Consider the following 27,391-nt stretch of genomic DNA (forward strand, 5'->3'; position numbering starts at 1 on the left):
TTTCATTTAGGTCATTTTGAAATAATTAACAATTTTCATCTTCGTGGCCACATTTTTCTCAAGTATTTTTATCTATTACAACATCTTAGAGTGGATTTTTATTTTATTTTCTATTGTTTAAACAAGTTGGTTTTCCTGTAGTTTTAGAAGGAAGAACTTCTGTAGGAGGAGGGGATAGACCAGTGCAGTTTTTGAGCTGTGTGGCTCCAGGCCGCATTTGTGAGTTTTTTTTCTAATTGCACTTTTGAGATGTAGTAAAGCTTTTCGCCTTTATGTTTTCCAGGTATTTTGCTTTCTGAATAGACCCCTTGAAATGTATTTTACTGTTGTGGTACTTTCTGAGATCTGTGTCACTTGGACCTCCTGCCCACCTAGAATATGAATCTTATCTCTCCTGGAGGGTTCTCATTCTTTTTGCTTTGCTTAGGTCTATTTCTGTTTCTTGCAGTTTCTCCAGAGTGGGTCTCTGTTTTCATGAAAGTAAGAGAGTATTTGTTGGTAGGATACTTCTACAGTCCTCTTAGAGTGTAGAATCTGCCTCTCTCAGTTTTCCAGTTATCTCTGCATTTACCTATATCTTGGAGCCTGAGAAGGATGTGTTATCTAACTTTACTTAGTTCTCAGATTTTCTTTCCCATCACCAGCATTTGAACTTGTTTGTTCCTTAGTGAAGAATAGACTTTTTCTTTATTTTTACATGAGTGGTTCCTTCTGATTAGCATAATTAAAATATTTTCAGAGAGGTGATTTTTTTCTTTTTTTGTACCATCCCTAGGGGGGAAAAAAAAAACTGTCCTGCCGTGTCACCACCCCGTTTATTTCTTTTGTAGCACTTATCACAGTCTGTAATTATCTTGTTTACAATTCTACTTGTTTATTTTCTGCTGCTTGTCATTTGAATGTTAGCCTCACAACTGGAGATCCTATCTCGTATACCACGGTGTTCCCAGAGCCTATCACATTGTCTAGCATAAGACTAGGACTCAGTAAATATTTGTTTGATAAGTAACTCCAACAAATAGTAAAATCCCCTTCTTACTATGCTCTTGTCTTAAAATTGGGAAATACTTGTGAGTCTAAACCTCTGCAGTATATGTAAGTCTAAGTGATTTGGGAGAAAGCTATCATTTTTATAGTATACTCTTTATAGCTGGAGATATTAAAAATTGATTTAAGAGTTGATCCTTACTGCATTTTGAATTATAGTCTTTTAAGAAAAAAACATGTTTGTTTATTTATTTACATGTACTTACCCTTTCAAAATACAATGTTCTTAGATTTTAAATCAGAAAGCCTTGAAGAATTATCAGCATTCCCCCTTCCCACACATTTGTAGCTATAATCAAAAACTTTCTAGACTTCCTGTGTGTGCAGATAAAGATATTTCTCGAATATTGGGAGAGAATGCCCCAAGTTTTTACCAAACTGATTAATCTTGGGTATTTAAGTGTGTTCCTTATCAGTATTTCCTAATGTATAAGGACTTTGGTTTTTTTTTTTTTTTTAAACATTTATTTTAGGTTCAGGGCATACGTGAAGGTTTTTACATAGTTGTGTTATGGGGGTTTGTTGTACAGATTATTTTTCATCACCCAGGTATTAAGCCTAGTACCCAGTAGTGATCTTTTCTCTTTTCTGCTCTTCTCATTCCTCCCACCCTCCACCCTCAGGTAGTCCCAAGTGTCTGTTGTTTGCTTCTTTGTGTTCATAAGTTCTCATGATTTAGCTCCCACTTATAAATGAGAACATACGGTAGTTGTGCTGAGGATAATAGTCTCCAGATGCATCCATGTTCCCACAAAAGAAATGATCTCGTTCTTTTTTATGGTTGCATAGTATTCCATGGTGCATATGTACCACATTTTCTTTATCCAATCTGTCATTGGTGGACATTTAGGTTGACTCCATGTCTTTACTGTTGTTCATAGTGCTGCAGTGAACATTTGTGTGCGTGTGTCTTTACGGTACTTTACGGTAAAATGATTTCTATTCCTCTGGGTATCTCCCCAATAATGGGATTGCTGGGTTGAATGGCAGTTCTACTTTTAGCTATTTGAGGAATTGCCATACTGCTTTCCACAATGGTTGAACTAATTTACACTCCCACTAACAGTGTGTTCCCTTTTCTCTGTAACCTTAACCCCATCTGTCATTTTTGACTTTAGTAATAGCCATTCTGACTGGTGTGAGATGGTATCTCATTGTGGTTTTGATTTGCATTTCTCTAGTGATCAGTGATACTGAGATTTTTCTCATATGCTTGTTGGTTGTCATGTATGTTTTCTTTCGAAAGTGTCTGTTCATATCCTTTGCCTACTTTTAAATTGGGTTTTCTCTTGTAAATTTAAGTTCCTTATAGATGCTGTATATTAGACCTTTGTCAGATACATAGTTTGCAAATATTTTCTCCCATTCTGTAGGTTGTCTGTTTACTCTGTTGATAGTTTCTTTTGCTGTGCAGAAGCTCTTAAGTTTAATTAGATCCCACTTGTCAATTTTTGTTTTTGTTGCAATTGTTTTTTATTTGTCTTGAAATCTTTGCCTGTTCTTATGTCCAGGGTGGTATTGCCTAGGTTATCTTCCAGCGTTTTTATAGCTTTGGGTTTTACATTTATGTCTTTAATCTATCTCGAGTTGATTTTTGTATATGATGTGAGGAAGGGGAGTCCAGCCTCGATCTTTTGCATATGGCTAGCCAGTTACCCCAACATCATTTATGGGAAGGGGAGTCTTTTTCCCATTGCTTGTTTTCATCAGCTTTGTTGAAGATCAGATGATCGTAGGTATGTGGCCTTTATTGTATACTTTTTTTGTCTGTCTCTTAAATTTTATGTGTGTTTTTTTTTATGTTTAAAAAATACTTTGTGATCCCCTTGGCCACAGATAACCATTCTTGTTCTGATACGGTATTACCCCAGCAGAGTGTTCACATGTAATGGAAGCTCTGTTATAATGGTTTGATTGATTGTTATTACTGACTTTTTTGTAGGAGCAAGAGTATACATGATACTTTGAATGAAGGGTGTGAAAGCTCTTCATAGAAATGCAGAATGTTAACTTGGCCTTCGTGAGTAGTGTTTCCTAGAATTGTGCAATTCAACTGCCCTGATTACAGCTGAAAGAAATTTGAGACTAAAGAATTAAACCTTTCCCTTTATACTGCAGATAAAATAATTCAAGTCCTGAGAGATTATGTAATGGATTATCTAACCAATTAGTGACCAAGCTCCAAAATCTCAAGATTTCTAGTTGAAGTTGATTTTTTTTCAGATCCATTTTATCATATGATTCAACAAAAAGGCACAGGCTTTAGAAGGATGTTTTTAAACTACCAAAGGAAAAACATCCTTTTATACTTTTTAAAATACTCTGCTTGACTGACTTTTCTTCATATAAAAATTAGAGGTGGCTTTAAAGTATCTAAAACTTCCAATTTAAAGTTGGCAGGGCTTACTGATAAGCATCCTGACCAGCCCTTATCAGAAAAAATGTTAAATGCTCAATTTTTTGCCCAATTGCTGCTGTTATATTTAAGTATTCTTAAGAGTAGTAATTTGGGGCTGGGTGTGGTGGCTCATGCCTGTAATCCCAGCACTTTGGGAGGTCGAGGTGGCAAGATCACTTGAGGTCAGGAGTTCGAGACTAGCCTGGCCAACATGGTGAAACCCCCGTCTCTACTAAAAATACAAAAACTAGCCGGGCATGGTGGCAGGCACCTGTAATCCCAGCTACTCTGGAGGCTGAGGCAGGAGAATTGCATGAACCTGGGAGGTGGATGTTGCAGTGAGCTGAGATCATACCACTGCACTCCAGCCTGGGCGACAGAGTGAAACTCCATCTCAAAACAAGAGTAGTAATTTGAAAGGTATATTGCTAAGCAAGCTTAGGGTTTAAGCATATGTAATCAAGAAAGGTTTTTAATTTGCTGACTTGAATTAAAACCTAAAATGTCAAATAAATTATCTTCTCATGGTGAATTGTAATCGTTTGTTACTGACATTTAATTGGTAGTATATGCAGATATAGTAGATTTTAAAATATGCAAAGATAAAGACATATAACTTGGGAAAAATTAAAACTGTATCCCATTTTTCAGTTACCCATTTGTGTTTCATTATAAATTTTTAAAGTTCTCATAGAAGAATTTAATTACTCATAGTCTTGCTTTTGTAGTCTTTGTATGAGAAACTTAAAATGTTATTCATTTTTATTGCTTTCAGTTTTCATCCAGCATTGGTAAGAATGAAAATGTACATTTTAATATTAAACTAACCTGATGGAAATAGGTAGCAATTTTAGTCTTCAGCCCAACTCTGTTTTCAGTTCTTCTTAACCAGTTCTCAGTTATTATTTGCATTTTAAATATTTTTAAATGGCAGATATTTAATTTAACTCTAGTTGGCAAATCTTTATTATTTGACTCATATAGTTGATATCGAATTGTGTCTTACAAAATGTATTTTCTATTTTTCTAGATGTTAGTATAAATGAAAGTCATGGGTATCTAGAAGAGTGTTGTGGTCACAATCGCTTTGGTTGCCAGAGCAGTGACTCCTGGCAAGTGGAACTAAAAAGCCAGTTTCTATTCTTTCTTATTCCCTCTAGTGCATGGTCTCTCAAGATACCCCTCCTTCTGTTCTACATCTGCTTCATTTTTATTATGCTACTGACTGCCTTATTTCTCTTTTATTATTCTTACCTGGTATCTCTGTTCTCTGTTTCACTAGTTCTGTTTACTTATATATTTTTTGTCTTAGAATTTTATTTCTATACTGGCCCATCCCATCTCCTGTCACAGGAGATAGCCAGCCAAGATTAGCAGTCATTGAAATAGTCATAAGTAAAAATCACATGTACAAAGCATATTGCCTATGATTGCTCCTTCAGTAGAGGCTGTGGATGGGGTATTCCGTTTTTAAAAACAAGGGATGTTGAATTGATATCATGATTGACATATGTAGTATAAGAGGTTAACATCTCTCACTTAGTCCTGAAAATTAAAGGAGGATAGGCTATATATACCACTAGTGATGGTAGATTGTATAAGTCTTTGGAAAGTAATACAAGGGAGGATAATAATGAATATGTTTTATAGAATACTACTATGGCAATAGGCTCTATTACCACTGCTGAGGGGCTGATGTTAGCAGTCACTACCCTAAACTGGATTCTCCTTTGCCTTGCAGGAGAGTGGAAATGGGTGGAGGGGAGCAACATCATGGGAGGAAGCATTAAAAACAGTCTAGATCTTACTTTATGTTTTGAAATAAGATCCATTATTTCAAAATTTTAAGAGACAACGAGCTTTTATTAGTTTCTTTGCTGTCTTTTTCTATGTCTTTAAAATGATGGAAAAGTAGAGCCTGATTTGATTTTCTGATGGTGTGTTAGTACGTTCTCACACTGTTATAAAGAACTACCTGAGGCTGGGTGATTTATGAAGAAAAGAAGTTTAACTGACTCACAGGTCTGTAGGCTTGATAGGAAGCATGACTGGGAGGCCTCAGGAAACTTACAGTCATGGCAGAAGGCAAAGGGGGAAGCAAACACCTTCTTCTCATGGCAGCAGGAGAGAAAGAGAATGAGTGGGGAAGTGCCACACACTTTTAAAACATCAGATCTTGTGAGAAGTCACTCACTTTGACAAGAACAGCATGGGGGAAATTCGCCCCCCCATGATCCAATCACCTCCTAACAAGTACCTCCTCCAACATTTGGAATTAAAATTCAACATGAGATTTGGGCGGGGACACAGAGTCAAACCGTATCAGATTGCAAGTCAGTTTGCTATAAATGCAGGAAGTTTGCTGTCATGTCAACTATTATTTTCAACAATAACTTTTTACTGTTTTGATAAATAATATATGCTTATATATTATTTTATGTATGAATAATATGACAAATACAAGAAAATAAGTAAAATCTCTTAATGGTATTTATGCCTCATTTTGGGCTACCATTTGTACTTACTTTATATAATTTGATGTAAATTGGATCATATACCTGCTTATCTGTATAATCACACACACACACATATCTATATATAACAGGTTTTTAAAATAAGAATAGAATCATACATGCTTCTTTGTATCTTGCATAGTAGAAATCCCTTTAAGTGTTTTATAATGATAGTATAAAGTTCCATGATGTATGTTCTATAATTTATTTGATCATTTCCTTGCTACTTCAAAAAATGCGGCATCAAACATCTGTATCATATGTCCTTATGTACTGGAGATTTTATTTCTGTGGGATGGATTTTGAAATGAGAGTTCTAGGTGAAAGAATATGTACATTTTAGATTTTAATAAATTTTACATGTTTACTTTCCATAAAGGCTGGGATAATGCACATGTTCATCTTTTCTCCCTAATTTTCTGATAATTAGGAATTAATTTCATCAATATGATGGGTAAAAAGGGATATCTTACTATTTTAATTTCTTTTTCCATGACACAGAAAATACACAGGGATTTTGAGAAATTTTTTTTGGTCATAGTTTATTGGCTATTTGAATGACTCTTCAGTGACTTGCATTCTGCTCATTTTCAGTTCTGTTGTTCATCTTATTCTTATCAAGTGTAACAACATTTTGCATACTCTAGATATGAATTCTTTATTAGTCATATGAGTTGCAGAGATTTTTGTCCAAACTATTGCTTGTCTCCTGTTTGTCTTCATGGCACTTTTTTTTTTTTTTTTTCTTTTTTATTGATCATTCTTGGGTGTTTCTCGCAGAGGGGGATTTGGCAGGGTCACAGGACAATAGTGGAGGGAAGGTCAGCAGATAAACAAGTGAACAAAGTTCTCTGGTTTTCCTAGGCAGAGGACCCTGCGGCCTTCCGCAGTGTTTGTGTCCCTGGGTACTTGAGATTAAGGAGTGGTGATGACTCTTAACGAACATGCTGCCTTCAAGCATCTGTTTAACAAAGCACATCTTGCACCGCCCTTAATCCATTCAACCCTGAGTGGATACAGCACATGTTTCAGAGAGCACAGGGTTGGGGGTAAGGTCACAGATCAACAGGATCCCAAGGCAGAAGAATTTTTCTTAGTACAGAACAAAATGAAAAGTCTCCCATGTCTACCTCTTTCTACACAGACACAGCAACCATCCGATTTCTCAATCTTTTCCCCACCTTTCCCCCCTTTCTATTGAACAAAACCGCCATTGTCTTCTTGGCCCGTTCTCAATGAGCTGTTGAGTACACCTCCCAGATGGGGTGGTGGCCGGGCAGAGGAGCTCCTCACTTCCCAGTAGGGGCGGCCGGGCAGAAGCGCCCCTCACCTCCCGGACGGGGCGGCTGGCCGGGCGGGGGGCTGACCCCCCCCACCTCCCTCCCGGACGGGGCGGCTGGCCGGGCGGGGGGCTGACCCCCCACCTCCCTCCCGGACAGGGCGGCTGGCCGGGCAGAGGGGCTCCTCACTTCCCAGTAGGGGCGGCCGGGCAGAGGCGCCCCTCACTTCCCCGACGGGGCGGCTGGCCCGGCGGGGGGCTGACCCCCCCACCTCCCTCCCGGAGGGGGCGGCTGGCCGGGCAGAGGGGCTCCTCACCTCCCGGACAGGGCGGCTGGCCGGGCGGGGGGCTGATCCCCCCACCTCCCTCCCGGACGGGGCGGCTGGCCGGGCGGGGGGCTGACCCCCCCACCTCCCTCCCGGACGGGGCGGCTGGCCGGGCGGGGGGCTGACCCCCCACCTCCCTCCCGGACGGGGCGGCTGGCCGGGCGGGGGGCTGACCCCCCCCACCTCCCTCCCGGACGGGGCGGCTGGCCGGGCGGGGGGGCTCCTCACTTCCCAGAAGGGGCGGCCGGGCAGAGGCGCCCCTCACCTCCTGGATGGGGCGGCTGGCCAGGCGGGGGGCTAACCCCCCCACCTCCCTCCCAGACGGGGCGGCTGGCCGGGCCGGGGGCTGACCCCCCCACCTCCCTCCCAGACAGAGCGGCTGGCCGGGCAGAGGGGCTCCTCACTTCCCAGTAGGGGCGGCCGGGCAGAGGCGCCCCCCCCCACCTCCTGGACAGGGCGGCTGGCCGGGCAGGGGGCTGATCCCCCCACCTCCCTCCCAGACGGGGCGGCTGGCCAGGCGGGGGGCTGATCCCCCCACCTCCCTCCCGGACGGGGCGGCTGGCCGGGCGGGGGGCTGACCCCCCCACCTCCCTCCCGGATGGGGCGGCTGGCCGGGAGGGGGGCTGACCCCCCCACCTCCCTCCCGGACGGGGCGGCTGGCCGGGCAGAGGGGCTCCTCACTTCCCAGTAGGGGCGGCCGGGCAGAGGCACCCCTCGCCTCCTGGACGGGGCGGCTGGCCAGGCGGGGGGCTGACCCCCCCACCTCCCTCCCGGACGAGGCGGCTGGCCGGGCAGAGGGGCTCCTCACTTCCCGGTAGGGGCGGCCGGGCAGAGGTGCCCCTCACCTCCCGGACGGGGCGGCTGGCCGGGCGGGGGGCTGACCCCCCCACCTCCCTCCCAGACGAGGAGGGAGGACGCTCCTCACTTCTCAGACGGGGTGGCTGCCGGGCGGAGGGGCTCCTCACTTCTCAGATGGGGCGGTTGCCAGGCAGAGGGTCTCCTCACTTCTCAGACAGGGCGGCCGGGCAGAGACACTCCTCACATCCCGGACGGGGCGGCAGGGCAGAGGTGCTCCCCACATCTCAGACGATGGGCGGCCAGGCAGAGACGCTCCTCACTTCCCAGATGTGATGGCGGCCGGGAAGAGGCGCTCCTCACTTCCTAGATGGGATGGCGGCCGGGCAGAGACACTCCTCACTTTCCAGACTGGGCAGCCAGGCAGAGGGGCTCCTCACATCCCAGACGATGGGCAGTCAGGCGGAGACGCTCCTCACTTCCCAGACGGGGTGGCTGCCAGGCAAAGGCTGCAATCTCGGCACTTAGGGAGGCCAAGGCAGGCGGCTGGGAGGTGGTTCATGGCACTTTTTATAACACAAAATTTGAAAGTTTTAATATAATCAAATAGTTACTTTTTGTTTTACAGATTATGTGTTTCTTGGCAAAAAGATACATATTGGCCCCTACATTTTTCCCCTAGGGTTTTTATGTATATGTGTATGTTTAAATCTTTAATTGAGATTACTTTTTGTTGTTGTTGTTGAGACAGAGTTTTGGTCTTGCTGCCCAAGCTGGAGTGCGATTGTGTGATCTCGGCTTACTGCAACCTCTGCCTCCCGGGTTCAAGCAATTCTCCTGCCTCAGCCTCCCAAGTAGCTGGGATTACGGGCACGTGCCACCATGCCTGGCTAATTTTTTGTATTTTTAGTAGAAACGGGGTTTCACCATGTTAGCCAGGCTGGTCTCAAACTCCTGACCTCAGGTGATCCGCCCGCTTCGGCCTTCCAAAGTGTTGGGATTACAGGTGTGAGCCACGGCGCCCAGCCATGAGATTACTTTTGTATGATATTAGACAGGAGTTAACTTTCTTCTGATGGATATTCAGTTATGCATCATTTAATAAATGAATTATCATTTCCTGCTGAATTAAAATATCACCTTTATCTGATACTAAATTTCCATCTACACTGGACTCAGTTTCTGGGTTTGTGTTTCTCTGAGCTATTGTTTTTTTCCTATTCCAGTCCTTTCTGTTTTTAATTATGGCGGATTTAAAGTGTTTTTTTTTTTAAAGGAATCTTTTTTAAAGTCTTTAGTTCTTACTTTTGAAAAGTGTTTTAAAAGTGATAAGATGATTTCCTGTCACTAATCTTTTTTTTTTTTAGTAAATTTTCTTAGCCCTTTTTGTATGTTTATTTTTTCCATACAAACTTTTTACATTGTATACTCCTTGGGTAAAATTTCGCATACCTCAAATAGTTGGCAGTCAGCAATGCTTGTCTTATGGGTTTTGGTATACCACTTCCTGTGTTGGGTTTCTGTGGGTCACCAGGAGACACCCCTCAGCAATTAGATGGCTTCAACTGACAGGGCAAGTTCTTCTCACCTTTAGGGCAGGTTACTTCTCTTGAAGGTCTTAGTGGGGTAGGGAGATAGCAGATTGTCACAGCAATACTTATGCAGTTGATGCCTGACTATTTGGGAGAGAAGTATTCAAGGAATTTATGGTTCTTCTGCTAGGGCCAAGCTTTTGTAAGATTCTTAAAGATCTGAGCCTGGCCTCTGTAACCTGGTGGGCTCAGGAGAGGTACTTAGTTGGCTTAGTGCTGGGACTGGAGATCAGCAGGTATATCTTCAAGCTTCTATCTTTCCAAACCCCCTAGGCTAACCTCACTCCGTTTCTGGTCTGTATTTTATTTCTTTTTAATTTTCCTTTCAATTTAGTATGAGCTTTAAGTTACAGGTAATCAGTGGGATTAATGTACTGTATCCTTTGGTGGGTCTACTTTAATTTTTTTCTTTTTTGTGTTATTTATTTGTTTATATCATTATCAGATATTTATTAAGTACCTTGTGTATGCCAACATTTAGGCCTATGAAGATGTATCACCCAGTCCTTGTCTTCTGAGCAGCATTTTGCAAAATTTTTCTTTTCTTTCTTCTTAAAATGCTGTCTTCACTTAGTATTTACAGTTTCTAGGTTTTCATTTTCTTTATCTTTGGCATTCTTTGGTTTCTTTTGCTTGATTCTTTTCTTCTGGACCTCCTAAATGATGGACTCCCAGAGCATAATCAATCCTTAAGCTTTTCTTCTGAACTCTATTTCATTCCCTAAGTCATCTCACTTAATGTTGCGGATTTAAATAGCATTGATACATTGACATCTCTGAAGAGTATATTTTATTCAGCACTGGTATTTTCCTTGAATTTCAGCCCCAGATAGCCAATTGCCATATCTAATAGGCATGTGAAAATTCACAAGACCAAAACATATTGCAACTGTTTGGCCCCCTTGATTTTGCATTTAGTGGTCCATCTGCTCATTTTTCAGGTTATGACATGGCTCTCTTCCTCATGTTATTGAGGCCTGTTTCTCCTTTACTTTTCTTCATAATAACATTATTCTTTACCACTACTTACCAATACTTTACATTATACTTGACATATATAACATATATATATACACTTAATTTTCCAGATGCTGAGAGCTGTTAATCTCCTATTTTTAGAATCAATTTCTTCTCATATTTACTGTGGTTTTTGCTTTATTTGATTCATTACAACTGACAAATTATGTTACCATCGAATTTCTTTTTTAGAGACAGGGTCTCTCCCTGTTGCCTTCTTGATTTTCTTTCTCAAATAATTTAGAAGGTATGTGGTACGTTTTTATTTCTGTCTTTGTTTAATTTTAAACTTTAAATAGTATTAATTTTTTTTCTTTTTATCAACTTCAGAAACATTATTCTTTCCTAGGAACTGTGAAAGATGAAGGAACTACCTCACTTCCATGACATCTAACATTCCCCTCCCCATATTTATTATACTTCATGATTTTTGTGGTTCCAATGTATCATAGTTATAATATATTAGGTTTTCCTTCATGCTTTATAACATGTATATCAGTGTGATTTTTAAAAATTCTAGTTCTTTAGCTTTTAATTGTCCTGTAGTCTTTTCAAACTCAGTTCATATCTTCAATCTTCTGTGTTTTCTAATTCATTTTTGGGAAAAAGCTTTTTTTGTGATATGAAAGGAATTTGTGTTAATTTTAGAAAATTTGAAAAAACACAAAAAAGCACAAAGAAAAAAATCACTTGTAATCTCCCTTTGAGAATTATATTAATAACTTAGTATACGTTCTTTGTCTTTTCTCCCTGTGTATGAATGTTATTACTTTGCAACACTTGATTCTTTACATACACAGTTAACTACTTTTCCCCTTCACTTACTATGTATTGAACATTTTCCTATGACATTAAAGTCAAGCTGTAGAATACATAATAATTTACATGGTATTCTGTACAGACATGCTATAATTTAATCCTCCATTGTTAGTTTATTTACAGCTTGCTCTTCTAAAGTGTGCTTTGATGAATGTGGATTAGTTATATCCCCTAGGTTTTTTTTTTTTTTTTTTAGATAAAGTTCTAAGAAGTGAAAGAATTCTGAGGCTTTAGCATATGGTGATTAAGAGCATGGACTTTGTAGACTGACTGCCTTGGGTTCAAATCCTTACTTAGCTGTATACGTTTAGGCAATTAATCTTTTCTTTTTCTTTTTCTTTTTCTTTCTTTTCTTTCTTTGCTCCCTTTCCTCCCTTCTTTCTTTTCTTTTTTCTTTTACCTTTTTCCTGCAGTATGTTTCAATTTCTTAAATTTGTATACTTCCAAGATAATGGTTTATACATAGAAAACATTTAGAAGAGTGTCTGGGACTCAAACACAGTCATTGTCATGGTTGTCATCATTTTTATTTAAAGGATGTACATATTTGAAATATTTTTGCTATCGATTAAATTTTTCTCCTGAAAAGTTACATTAATTTGCATTCCTATCAGCAAAATATAAGAGTAACATTTTACCAGCCCTGGCCAACAACTGCTGTTATAATTGTAAAATGTAGTTATTTTTGAGGGTGTGGGACTAATTTTATAGGGACAATATATATGTTTATCTTAATCTCCAATTTTTGAATATTGATTTTGGATTTTTTTTGTCCATTTTCATATGGGGTATTTATATTTAAGTGCTCTTTAAATATTCAAATTTTAATTAGCCTAGTGTATTTTATTTGCCTTTATTTTTTCTAGTTGGCTGTTTGCCTGTTAATTTGATTTTTAGTTGTTTTATGTGTTTATGTTTTGCCTTGGTGAAACGTGTGTAAAGGCAGTTCTTTTCCATACACTGTGCTTTTTAAAAAAATTCATTAATCTATTTTTGATAATAAGTCTCTTTATTTGTGATGGTATAAATAAGTCTATAATTATTAAGTACCTTCTCTTTGCCAGTATAGGTCTAACTTTTAAAAATAGAATTTTTATTGCAGAATAATTTTAGGTTTATGGAAAAGTTGCAAAGATGGCATAGTTACTATATATGTTCTTTACGCAGTTTTCCCTTGTTGCTGACATCCTGCATTATTACCATGGTACGTTTGTCACAACTAAGATGTCAACATTGGTACACTACTATTAACTAAATGCCACATTTTATTTGGATTTCACTAGTTTTCCCACAAGTGTTCTTTCTCTGATCCAAGATCCCACATTACATTTAGTTGTCATGTTCATTACTCTCCTCTGGTCTGTGAGTTTCTCAGTCTTTCCTTGTTATTATATTGAGAGTTTGGAGGAGTACTATTCATTTGTTTCATTGACCTTTCCTCTGATGTTTTCCTGCTGGTTAGGCTGGGGTTATTTGTATCAATATGGACTCATGGGTATTTTACCACTTAAATTTTTTTAGCATTGGCCTGTCATTCTCTGTGACCCTTTGACATGATCCATACTGCTCCCTTCCTCTGCCTTTTTTAAAAAACGCTTTTTTTCTTGTGTAAGATGCTCTAGGTTAATCTTCTGTATTCCCTTACCTGGCTCTGGAATCAGCCATTTCTCCAGCTACTCCTGTTTTCTTTTATTGGAGAGTGGTACGTGGAAACATACCATTGTGGAAATATCAGGGTGCGGTGCTGGGTGTGTTTTTGGGTACTGGTGTGTCACTGCTTCTAGTCCCCCTCAGTGGACAGAATTAGAAAATACTGTTTGTGCACACACACCCCTATAATTATTTATATTATATTACGGCAAACACAAGTTTGCACTGATGTCACTGATTCTAATCCAGTACCACAGGGTTCCTTCTGCCCTCCCTCCCCTTGCTTAACTGTAACATCCCCCTACAAAAGTGAGAAACCTGGCTCCCACATTTACCAGCCATTTACTTATTTGTTCAACCCCAGTATGTATGTAACATAGGAATTAACCCATATTCCTTGTGAAAAACAACTTTACCAAATCAAGCAGTGTTTATGTATAGCTCTGCTTGCCTTTAGCCTTACAGTTTCCAGTGAAAAAGCCGTCTTTTAAAGTTACTTATATCGGTTCCTTTTGCACTCACAGTTCTGCTTTTGATGGTATGCTTAAAAGTGCATCTTACTTCAAAGATGGACTTTATATATGTATAAAATATATATATATTCTATATGATGCATGTTTGATATATGTAATATATAATGTAACAATATGATTGCATGCAATATAATGCATGCTACATATAATATGTATATATGGTATTTTATTTTTAGGTATTTTATTGCTTTATTTTTACCTTGAAGTCTTTTTTTTTTTTTAAAGACAGAGTCTTGCTATGTTGCCCAAGCTGGAGTTGCTATTCACAGACATGATCCATCATAGCACACTGTGGCCTTGAACTCCAGGCCTCAAGTCTTCCTCCAAGTAGCTGAGGTTACAGACATGTGCCACTGCACCCAGCTATTTTTACCTTAAATTCTTAAATATGTATGTCTAAGGTTCATTTTGTCACTTAGTGTAAAGTATTAATATAACTTTTTATTTTAAACAAAAGTGCCTTATGAAAAGTCTTGATTTTTCTCTGTTGTTGAAAATACCACCTTTGTCATATTTTAAAATCTTATATCTACTCGAAGCTTTCTGTGCTTTTCTTACTCTGTTTTGTTTTCTATTCTTATTCAAGTTCCAAACATTACATAACTTTATGATAATTTCAGCATCTGGTAGATTATTCCTGTTTTTGCCTATTCATGTTCTCTTAATTTTTTAATACTTTCTTTATTCCAGGAACATTTTAGTGGACAAACCAAACGACCAATCTTCAAGATGGTCTTCAGAGAGCAACTATCCTCCCCAGGTAAGATTACATGTATCCCTTAATGCTGTTTAGAAGTCACCATTTAAATAAACACTCAATTGATACTAGTTATCTGGAATCTACTAATAGTTTATTCCTTTTTTGAGATTGTGAGGTAAATTTTTATTCTATTTTTGCTTGTTTATTAAATTTTGGAAGAATTTTTATCTCATAGGCAAATGCAGTGTGAGATTTGATGAAACATGGACTTTTACTTCTGTCTACCAGAACAGTTATGCTCAAGTTATTCTGTAAATGTTTAAGGGAATGTTAGTAAATTGAACTCTGACTCAATGACTATCTTATGGGGAAAATAAACTTAAATAGTTTATTTTATTATAATATTATTATACTTAATATTAAAATAATATTTAAATGGCATCAGGACCATGTGCTAAATTTCTTTTCCCTGGCAAGTAGTGTCTGGGGTTGACTGAATTTAAAATCAGTCTTTCAGTTATATGCGTTCAGCATTAATATTTATAATGTATTAGGCACACGTATGTCCATATCCTTGAAGAAATTAATGCTCTGCTAGGTAAAGCAAGTGGGTAAATAATACTTACTTTATTTTTTAATTGTAGTATAATTCATGGAAATATATATGTATATATATATGTTTGTATGTATTTTTTTTTCTCTTTGCCTACCTATTTGGATCCCCTGGTGTTTACATGTTTTATTGCAAAAGACATGTCTAAAGAATATATATTTATAATTTTTGGGAGCCGCAGTGGCTCAGGCCTGTTGTCCTGGTGCATAAGGAGGCGAGGCTAGGCGTTCGAGGCTAGCCTGGGCAACACAGAAACCTTTGATCTATGTTAAAAAAAAAAAAAAAAATGGCCGGGCGCGGTGGCTCATGCGTGTAATCCCAGCACTTTGGGAGGCCGAGGAGGGCAGATCACAAGGTCAGGAGATTGAGACCATCCTGACCAACATGGTAAAACCTTGTCTCCACTAAAAATACAAAAATTAGCTGGGTGTGGTGGCACACGCCTATAGTCCCAGCTACTCGGGAGGCTGAGGCAGGAGAATCGTTTGAACCCAGGAGGCAGAGGTTGCAGTGAGCCAAAATTGCACAACTGCACTCTAGCCTGGTGACAGAGTGAGACTCTGTCTCAAAAAAGAAAAAAGAATATATATTTATAATTTGTATATATAATGTAAAGAATAAGACAAATAACCTGTTTATTCATCAGCCATGTTTAGAAATGGAAAGTGACTGCTATCTTTTGAAGCCTCCTTTGAGCCCCCTCTTATATCTTTCCTCTAACCCCTCCCCAGTAACTATAATTGATGTTTTATTAAGCATTTTAAAATAATATTCCATAGATATAGCATATAAATATTTTATGATTTAATTTTTTTGGCTTTGACTTTATAAAAATAAAATATAAATTGATTCAGTCATTTATAAATTTTCTGTGACTAGCTGGTTTTTAACATGATGTTTATTAATGTCATTATATGTAATTGTAGTTTGTTCATTTTCACTACCATATAGTATTCCTGTGTATAAATATGCCAAAATGTGATTATCCATTTTGCTGATGATAGGCATTTAGGCTTTTTACAGTTCTTTGCTATTATGATACAAGCTGCTGTGAACATTCTTATATGTTGTCTCCTGGTACACATGTGTAAGAGTTTCTTTAAGGTATACATACCTTGGAGTAGAATTGTTGAATTATAGGGTAGGTATATGTGTATTGAACTTTATCAGGTAACAGAAGACTGTTTTACAAAGTAGTTATAGAATTTATCCTCTTAGTGGTTGTTTATGGAAGTTGCTGTTGGATCATGTTCTCCTCATCACTTCTATGGGTGGTTTTTATATTTTGCCAGTCTAGTGGATTTTTCATTTTAACTCATTGTGGTTATAATTTGCTTTTTCCTATTTACATTAAAATCTCTTTGCATATGTTAATGGACTTACATTGTGTTTTTAATCACGCTTTTCTTGATTCACTTTTTCATTTTACTTAATTTTAGTGCTCAAATTTTGGTATGTTAGTGTTTTTCATTTGATTATTTTTATTTCTTATTAATGATTTTTTTTCTGAAAAAAGGAAAATTCAGTGATCATAACTGAAACTATGATAACCTTATTATTTTGAAATTGTCTTTATTTGTTATTGGACTATATTTTGAAGGCAGTAGAATTTAATGCTTTTCTTAACTTTTTTGTTTGCTTATTCATTCATTAAAAAATTATTTAGTAAGCATCTATGGAGTGCCAAACTTTAGGTATTTGAATACTGTAGGGAATTAAATATTGTCTCCTCTTGATGAGCGACGGGTATTGCATCAGATACCCTGAAACATTTCAATATGATAAGTCCTATAGTAGAAGTTATCTGAAGTTTTTGTAATGAAGAAGGACTAATTTGTCATGAAAATAAATACCACGCAATCTAGTTTTCTTCATTGTAGTTATTACTCAAATATAACTGGGGTTTTCTGTGGCCAGTCTCAAGGGACAACATTTTTGCCAGAAAAGAAAAAATAAAATTGAAAGCAATTTCATTGTTTACTTAGTTGTATGAGAGACTGCCATGTTGGATGGAATGAGTATAGTTTTATTTTTTATTTATTTATTTATTTTTTTGAGACCGAATTTTGCTCTTGTCATCCAGGCTGGAGTGCAGTGGCGTAATCTTGGCTCACTGCAGCCTCCACCTCCTGGGCTCAAGTGATTCTCCTGCCTCAGCCTCCCGAGTAGCTGGGATTATAGGCGTGCAACACCACGCCCAGCTAATTTTTGTATTTTTGGTAGATACTGGGTTTCACCATGTTGGTCAGGCTGGCCTTGAATTCCTGACCTCAGGTGATCCGCCCACCTTGGCCACCCAAAGTGCTGGGCTTACAGGCGTGAACCATCATGCCTGGCCAGCATGGGTATAGTTTTCATGTATAGATATGTAGCAAAGAGTCTTGCACTTCTAGTGGTTGTAAGCTATAATATTTCTTTCCCACTCTTGATCTGAAAGTTCCCAAATGCACTGAATAAAAAATAGATATATCCACGGCCGGACGTGGTGGCTCATGCCTGTAATCCTAGCACTTTGGGAGGCCAAGACAGGTGGATCACTTGTGCTCAGGAGTTTGAGATCAGTCTGGGCAACATGGTGAAACCCTGCCTCTACAAAAAATACAAAAATTAGTCGGGCATGGTGGCGTGTGCCTGTAGTCCGAGATACTCAGGAGGCTGAGTTGGGAGGATTGCTTGAACCCAGGAGGTCAAGGCTGCAGTGAGTCGAGATCATGCCACTGCACTCCAGCCTGGGTGACAGAGTGAGAGACTGTCTCAAAAAAGAAAAAATACACGCACATGTGCGCACACACGCACGCAAAGCTGGGACTTTTTTTTTTTGGAAGCTGGAACCTTAAAGCAATTCATTCTCAGGATAAGAATGAAACAGAAGAAGTCCCCACCTCCTGGGGACCGTGGAAAGAATTGCATTGACACTCAGTAGAGGAAGGGAAAATGAGGAAGAAAACTCATCTCTGAGAGGTTATAGCTTATGTATTGGTTTTGGTTCACATTTGGTAGTCAGATTCTCATTACTTGACTATCCATGAAACCTTGTGGTATGATTTTAGTTTAAAGTGATTGCGGATGAATAGTACATTTAAGGTTCTCAGCAGAAGCAAATGCAGATCTTCTCTGAAAATAGTTACCTTTATTCTAGGCCTCAGGCATTCTCCACAAATCATTATTAGAGGAAAATTGAGCAGTACACACTCAAAGATAACTAAGTATATAGCAGAAAGTAAGATACTTTAAGAACTAGCAGAACAAATAGCAGAACCCCTTCCAGAATTTTAGATATTAGAATTAAAATTACTGAAAGATACTGGAATTAAGTCAACTACTTATATTTAAAGAAATAAAAGAAACTGGACACTAAAAAGTGATGTGGCAGATTTGAAAAAGAACCAAATAAAACTTCTATAAATGAAAAATATAATAATAAAAGTCAGTTTTGACAAGATTTTCCACTAAGCACAGATAGAAAAGATGAAATAGAAGTCGAATTTTAAAAAATATTTTTGAAGGTAGTATATTGAAAATAAGGCAGTAAAGAGTGATGGGAATGAATAAGACCTACTATTTGATAGCACAACAGGCTGACTGTAGTCAATAATAACTGTATATTTTTAAGTAACGTAAGGAATGTAGTTGGATTGTTTGTAACTCGAAGGATAAATGTTTGAGGTTAGGGGTACCCCATTCTCCACGATGTGCTTATTTCACATTGCATCCCTGTATCAAAACATCTCATGTACCCCGTAAATATATACACCTACTGTGTGCCCACAAAATTATTTTTCAAAAGTGATGGGGCCAAGATTCAGAAGACTATGGGAATCTAAAAAGAACTACTTTGGGGCCACTTTTCTACTGAGTATCCTAAAGAAGTTCTAAGAGATTAAGAAGCTGAAATAGCACCTTTGACAAACCCCTGGAGCCAGGGAGATATAGATTAGAAGCTAGAACCTGGGGTGTGGTAGGGTGGTAGACTCCTCTTACTCTGGGTGAAGACCCTGAAGCTATGTCTGAAGAGTGAGCGTGAACCAGAAATAGTCTGGCCCTCACAGGGAGTGAAGTCCAGTTTCATATCATCCCGGTACTTGAAACTGGATTAAAATAATCAGGAATTGGTAGTATCCCTAGCAACAGACCTACAGTAGAAGATATACTTTTTTAGGAAGCTGATACCCTAGGCATCTAGTTACTTTTAGTTTTTCATATTTGGTGTCTATCAAAATAGAGGGATTTACAGATAATAGGAGTTTCAGATACAAGTCTTAAAATAAGTGCCCTTGCTATGTGAAAGGAAAAAAGGAGATGAAAATTAATATTGAAAATTTTGGCAAAGAACTGAAAACTGTATTAAAAAATACCAACAAAAAATGAAAAATACAATACCCAAAATGCAAATTGCACTTATGAGAATAAAATAAGAATGTAAGCAAAAGCATTTTCTGAAATTTAGTATACTTTATGTAAAGTAGCAGTATTATTATAGGCAGGTATTGCTAAGAAAATAATTGTTGCCAGTAATATAATATTGCAGATGCAAAAAGTTATTCACTTTTTAGTTTATTCTAATAAGCTGTTATGTGACCTGCTTGTTTCAAATCACTTAAGAGGATACTCATGCTGTATAAATTAGTTTTATTTAGTTTTGAATAAGGAGAAACCTTATTTCACTGAATGTTGATGTGTTTTTGAATTCTTCCCATAATCATACGGTAATTGCAAGGATTAGGATACATGTAGTAGCTACTTTGCTGCCCTTAAACTATGGCAAGTATTTTGGTTTCATATACAGTTGATTCTGGTTATTCACAGTAGTTATGTCCTATAAAGTAGTCATGAACAGTGATTTAGCAAATACTGAACCATTGCTCCTAGAAAAATACAGGGTTGGGTTCCTGTGAGTCTTTGGTTACAATATTTTCATCAGCTAGTCAATGTATAATCTTGTCTTATGTATGTTTCTGTTTAAAGAAACCTTAATATAAGTATTTTTGATTCATTAACATTGAATTCACAGCCAACAGTACTATAACTCATATCATAATGAAGTTTATCTAACACATGTATTTTCTCCATAAGGCATATCATTTACTTAAACTACTTTGGAAGAAGCTTATAATTGCAGTAAAGGAGTTATGATCTAACCCTTATTATGTCAATTAAAAAGACATTTGTAACTGCCTGTACATTTTAACCAACCCTAGAGAGTTTTCACCAGTCATCTTGAAAGACATGTTTTCCATGACAGTATCAGTAACTACTGTAACCACATATATGATGACAGGGAAGGGTGATATTGTATCTTTAAAGCATTTATGGGATTTTCATTCATGCTACGTTTACTCTACCAGCACAGATGATCCAGAATTAACAGCAATGTTTTCTCATTAAGGTCTCAAAATATTGCCCCCATCACTGTGAAAATGACTTTAATGTTTTTGTTTATACAAATTACAAATACTAAAAGTGAGAATCAAAAAGGAGATAAAAGCATAAGAAATTTAAAAGAAATTAGAAATCAGCTGAATTCCATCATCCTGACCTCATCACTACCACCACCACCACCACCACCACCACTGCCATCATTTTGACGATGATTCAGCTTAACTCTATGCATACACTCACACAGACACATAATTTACGTAAGTGGAATACCATACATGTTGGTTTTTTAAATGGGAATAACTTTTTAAAAGAAAAGAATTGTTTTCTTTTTTTTGTCCTCTCATCTCCTTCTCTCTAGTAACCAATGCTAACAATCAGGTTTGTGCCCATTCATATCTTTATATGGGTTCATTGCATCAAATACTAATTTAAACATGTACATGCATACATCTGTATGTACTCACAAACATACTGGCAAGCCTAAGTGTCATTATTCAGGTAATAATAGTAGGATCTTGTTACCTACTTGATTTCTGTTGTATGAATATCTCACAGTTTGTTTATCCATATACCTGTTAATGAACATTGAATCGTTTTCCAATTTTTGGCTATTACAAAGATGTGCTAAAAATTAATACAGAAGTGGCTGGGTATGGTGGCTCGTGCCTGTAATCCCAGCACTTTGGGAGGTCGGGACAGGCAGATCACTTGAGGCCAGGAGTTCGAGACCAGCGTGGCCAACATGGCGAAACCCCATATCCATAAAATTACAAAAAATTAGCCAGGCATGGTGGCTCATGCCTGTAATCTCAGCTATTTGGGAGGCTGAGGCACAAGAATCGCTTGAACCTGGGAGGTGGAGGTTGCAGTGAGCCAGGATCTTGCCACTGCACTCCAGCCAGGGCGACAGACAAGGCGAGAATCTTTCTCCAAAAAAAAAAAAAACCAAAATTAATATACAAGTCTTTGTGGTTTTAATTTGCATTTTTAAAATGATTAATGATGTTACCATTTTTTGTATGCTTGTTGCCTTCTTGACTGTTTTCTGGTGAAGTGTCTGTTCAAAAGGTTTGTCGTTTTAAAATTTGTTGTTTTCTTATTGTTCAGTTTTGAGAGTTCTGTGTATGTTTTGTATTTAAGTTCTTTATCAGATTTATATATGATTTGCAAATATTTTCTTTGCATCTGTGGTTTCCCCTTCCTGTTCTCCCCACTCACTGCCCCAGCCTTCCTTCTGTTCCAATATTAGAGGGAATCATCATTAAGCATGATGCTTAGCTATAGATATTTTATTTTATTTTATTTTATTTTATTTTATTTTATTTTATTTTATTTTATTTTAGAGACAGAGTCTTACTGTGTCTCCCAGGCTGGAGTGCAGTGGTGCGATCTTCGCTCACTGCAAGCTCCGCCCCATAGGTTCATGCCATTCTCCTGTCTCAGCCTCCCGAGTAGCTGGGACTACAGGCGCCCACCACCACGCCCCGCTAATTTTTTGTATTTTTAGTAGAGACAAGGTTTCACCATGTTAGCCAGGATGGTCTCGATCTCCTGACCTCGTGATCCACCCGCCTTGGCCTCCCAAAGTTCTAGGATTACAGGCATGAGCCACCACACCTGGCCAGCTATGGATATTTTATATATGTCCTGTGTTTCTTTGAGAAAATTTCCTCCTGTTTGAAGTTTTCTGAGAATTTCTAATCCTGAATGGATATTGAATTTTGTTGCTATTGTTCCACACCTTAAAACCTTTTTATGTTTCTCTGCTTGTCCTAGAACAGAGTCCAGATTTCTTAATATGGTCACAAATTACAGCTCCTTCCAGCAGAAGGTGCAGTCTCTTCTACCTCATGAGTCTTGGTTGGTCTTGTGATTTTCTTTGACCGACAGAAAAGTCTAAGAAAGTGATATTGCAACTTCTAAGCAAGGCCTGTAGAAGCTTAGAGATAAATGTGCTTGAGGAAAGCCTATTTAGCTTCTTTGAGGTTGAAAGCCCAATCCCAGTTAACCCCAGCCTTCCCATTCCCCACTCCAATTAAGCCCAGTCCCCTAGCCAATCCATCAGCTTAATACAACTACATGAATGAATCCAGGAGCTACCAATGGAAAAGCTGTCTAGCAAACCCACAGAATCATGAGAAATCATGAACCACTGTTGTTTTAAGACACTGGAGTGATTTATTACATAACCTCAGATATACATAGATATAAAATCTGGACTTTTCTAGTCTCATTTTTGTACTTCCTGTTTCTTTGCCAGTTCTTTCCATCACAGTAAATGATATCACCACTTACCCTGTTATTGAAGTCAGAAACTATGTCATCATCCTTAATGCCTCCCTCTTTTTCCCCTGCATCCAGTCTGTCACCAAATCCCATCAATTGTTTCTCCAAAATGTGTCAAAACTGTCTACTGTTGTCCATCTCCACGCTATTTTAGTCCAAGTCTCCTTCATCTCACCTCTTTCCTGAGTTTATTGTGACAGCATCCTAACTGGTGTGCCAGTTCTTTTAATCCGCTCTCTGTAATGCACATTGTGTGCATATGTGTGTGTAATGTTAATCAGATCATAGCTTTTTGTTGTGCTTAATAGATCCCATTGAATTTATAATTCAAACTTCATGTAATTGCACAAACTGCATGAGCTGGTGACTGCCTCCTCTTCATTTTCAACACATACCATTTTCTGCCCTGCCTATTAGGCTGCAACCACACTGGCATTTTAACAGCAGTACCTAGAACTAATTTTCATAAGCATTCACTACTTTTTTTTTTTTTGCCTGGCTGGCTCTGTGTAGTAGATTGAATGGTCTCTCCCCCCACCCCCACCCCTACCAAGATATGTGACATCTCAGAATGTGACCTTATTTGGAATAAAGTGTTAGTAAATGTAATTAAGGTAGGGATCTCGAGGTGAGAGCATCTTTGATTAGGGTGGCCTATAAATCCAATGACAAGTGTCCTTACTAGACACAGAAAAGACACAGGGAAGAAAGCCATGTGAAGATGGGTGGCAGAGATAGGAGTTACACTGTCACAAGCCAGAAAAAAAATCAAGAGCCACCAGATACTGGAAGAGGCAAAGAAGGATCCTTTCTGACGTCTTTTGAAGGGAGCATGGTACTGCTGACACTGTAGTTTAAGACTTCAGGACTCCAGAACTATGAGAAAATAAATTTCTGTTGTTTTAAAGCCATCGATTTGTTATAATTTGTTATGGAAACCCAAGGAAACTAATACACCCTATAGTACACCTATAGTTAGCTGTGTAACTATATTTCTTCATCTGTAAAATGAGGATGAAGAGAGTAACCTGTGTTCATATATTCCTCCCACTACTGCTACTACTGTGAATGAGCTAATGCATGTAAAAGTCTCAGCAATGTGCCAAATAAGAAGTTAGTGGTCACAAAATGTTAGTGTTATTTTCATTGCCATTCTTATCACCACCAGCTTAATTCTTTTTTTATTGAGGTAAAATCACACATAATATAAAGTTAGCCATTTTAAAGTATATAATTCAGTGACATTTAGTGCATTTACAGAATTGAGCAACTATCACCTCCATCTAGTTCCAAAATATTTTCATTGTCCACAAAGAAACTTCATATACCCAGTAAGGAGTATCTCCTTTTCGATCTCAGCCCAGTTTTTGACAACCACCAATCTGCTTTGTGCCTCTATGCATTTACTTGTTCTGGGTAAGTCAGATACCTTTTGTATCTGACTTTTTTCACTTAGTATGTTTTTGAGGTTAATCCAGGTTGTAGTGTGTGTCAGTGTGCATTCCTTCTTATGGCGGAATACTACATTGCACAGAAATACTGTAATTTGGCCATTCATCAGTCGACGGACATTTGGGTTGTTTCCACCTTTTGGCTATTGTGAACAGTACCCCTGTGAACATTCATGTACGACTGTTTGTGTGTATACCTTTTTTTTTTTTTCCCTCACTTCATTTGGGTTTATACCTAGGAGTGGACATTCTTGGTCGGGTAGTAATTCTGTTTAACTTTTTGAGGCACTGCCAAATGATTTTCCACAGTATGTGTACCGTTTTACATTCCTGCCAGCAATGCATGAGAGTTCCAGTTTCTTTACATCTTTGTCAACACTTACGGTTTTGCATTTTAAAATTATTATTATTATTGCCATCTTAGTGGATGTGAAATGGTATTTTGTGGTTTGGATTTACATTTTCCTGATGACTAATGATGTTAAGCACCTTTTCATGTGCCTGTTGGCCATTTGTTTACTTTCTTTGGAGAAAGGGCTATTCAGGTCCTTTATCTGTTTTTAAATTGGGTTGTTTGTCTTTTTGTTGTTAAATTGTAAGGGCATTTTTAATATATTCCAGATACCAGACTCTTATCAGATATATGATTTGCAAATATTTTCTCCCATTCTATAGGGTGTCTTTTCACTTTCTTGATAGTATCCTTTGATACTAAAATTTTAGTTTTGATGAAATCCAATTTATTTTATTTTGTTTGTACTTTTGCTGTCATATCTAAGAATCCGTTGCCAAATCCAGAGTCATGAAGATTTGCCCATAGTTTTTGTCTAAGATGTTTAAAGTTTTAGCTCTTACATTTAGGTCTTCAGTCTTTTTTTTTTTTTTTTTTTTTTTGAGCTAGAGTCTTGCTCCGTTACTCAAGCTAAAGTGCAATGGCGTGATCTTGGCTCACTGCAACCTCCACCTCTAGGGTTCAAGCAATTCTCCGGCCTCAGCCTCCTGAGTAGCTAGGATTACAGGCGACCGCCACCATACCCGGCTAATTTTTGTATTTTTAGTAAAAACGGGGTTTCACCATGTTGGCCAGACTCGTCTCAAACCCCTGACCTTGTGATCCGCCCACCTCGGCCTCCCAAAGTGCTGGGATTACAGGTGTGAGCCACCGCACCTGGCCAGGTCTTCAGTCCTAAAGGATTGATGTTGGATCAGTTTTTATCCATTTTGAGTTGATTTTTGTGTGTGATAAGAGGCAGGACCAGCAAGTTTATTCTTAACCATCTTTATCACCTATGTTATCCAATATCGTGAAGCATGACGTCTCTCCAACAAAACATCTGAATTGTTTTTCTAAATAGCTTTTCCAACATGTGTTCAAGGAGTGGTAATTTTCTTCTTAATTTTTATAATAGAGAACAGTCTGCGTGATGTTCTCTATTTAATTGATCCCGTTTTATCCAATGTGTAATAGGAAAACGAGCTACATTAGACGTATCTAGAGTAGATTTGGGTTTCAAATTTGTAAACTTGGCAGGGTTGATTAGTAAATCTTTGCTTGTACATCTAAAAATTTTAGTGCCGCTTTCAAACATTGATTTAGTTATTGAAGTAGAGTCCATAGGAATATGTAATTGTTATTTTTGTATTCTAATCTTGTTTTATTTGGTTTTGCAGAGTCTGGTTATATCTTTTATTGAATACTGTTCTTTGATTAGAAGTTATCTCACTAGTTCTTTTTTTCCTCCCTTCACCTACAGTGTTGGGGATAATGTAGTTTTTGGGATCTACTGGTGTGAAAAGTGGTTCTGGTGGGATAACCTTTATAAGGCTGTTATGTACTATTCTATAGCTTTAAAAAAATCTGCTAGTACAGGATGGACAAGGATGGACCTTATACATTCTTCTGTTAACTGGCAATAGTTTTAAAGTTGTCTAACATTTGTTTTAAACAGAAGAGGATATAATTTGGTCGTTTCTTTTTTTAGTACTTGATTCTAAAGCTCGAAAGGCCTGCTATAGTTCAGAATATCACATTTGGAAAATATGAGAAAACTCATGTTTGCAATTTGAAGAAATTTAAAGTCTTTGGTGGAATGAATGAAGAAAATATGACAGAGCTGTTGTCCAGGTGAGTTATGGTTATGTTGAAGAGAGCTGTCTTCTAAACAAAACGTAGTCTTAGTCTTTTTGTAGCTAATCTGCATGGTTTGATTTTTCTTTCAAAGGAGAAAAGAGTATTCCTTCTATTCTATTCCTAATGCCTTAGTTTAATACTGTGGCTTGAGTTAGCTTTCTTTTTTATTTTTATTTTTTAACCAACAGACCCTAGTTAATATTTTTACCAAAGAAGAATCAAACTTTTTTGTTTCATCCTTTTTTAATTGTATTTTTGAGCTGTTAATGACTTCAGAAATATTTTCAGCTTTAATAAAAATTTTTGCTATAATCTTTGCTGTAAAAAAAATACAGGCTCTATCCAAAACACTAAGATTAATTGCCCTAATCCAGAAGCAATATTCTAGTGGTTTACTCTAAGTTGGAGACTAGAAAGAGGAATGTTTTATAAATTGAAAGATGCGTGACTACACCAAGCACAGTGCCTGTCACTTGGAAGGAGCTCAGTAAATTTGAGTTTTAACAATATTAGACCACCGGGAATGAAGGTGTTAATTTGCTGCCCAGCAAATGAAAAATCAGATAGCTAATGGAATGGACAAATGAAACCATGGAGATGTAGAATATATTTGTGATGGCTGGGTGTGGTGGCTCATGCCTGTAATCCCAGAACTTTGGGAGGCTGAGGCAGGTGGATCACGAGGTCAGGAGTTCAAGACCAGCCTGGCCAGCACAATGAAACCCTGTCTCTAATAAAAATGCAAAGATTAGCTGGACATGGTAGCGGACGACTGTAGTCCCATCTACTTGGAAGGCTGAGGCAGGAAAATCACTTGAACCTGGGAGTCAGAGGTTGCAGTGAGCCAAGATCGCACCACTGC

At 38.2% G+C, this 27,391-nt stretch overlaps 1 protein-coding gene across 7 annotated transcripts in view; it reads left to right on the forward strand.

The window, feature by feature from the left end:
- MKLN1 (muskelin 1) overlaps positions 1-27,391 on the forward strand; it is a 381,688-nt gene that overhangs the window by 252,403 nt on the left and 101,894 nt on the right. For all 7 annotated transcript variants that reach the window (XM_063815012.1, XM_001135321.6, XM_054656300.2 and 4 more), the window contains 2 exons: positions 14,660-14,729; positions 26,381-26,523. In XM_063815012.1, coding sequence (XP_063671082.1) covers positions 26,489-26,523 — 35 coding nt within the window. In that variant the 5' untranslated portion in view covers positions 14,660-14,729; positions 26,381-26,488. The remainder of the gene's footprint in view (positions 1-14,659; positions 14,730-26,380; positions 26,524-27,391) is intronic.

Source organism: Pan troglodytes, chromosome 6 (assembly GCF_028858775.2).
Source record: "Pan troglodytes isolate AG18354 chromosome 6, NHGRI_mPanTro3-v2.0_pri, whole genome shotgun sequence".
Lineage (NCBI taxonomy): Eukaryota > Metazoa > Chordata > Mammalia > Primates > Hominidae > Pan > Pan troglodytes.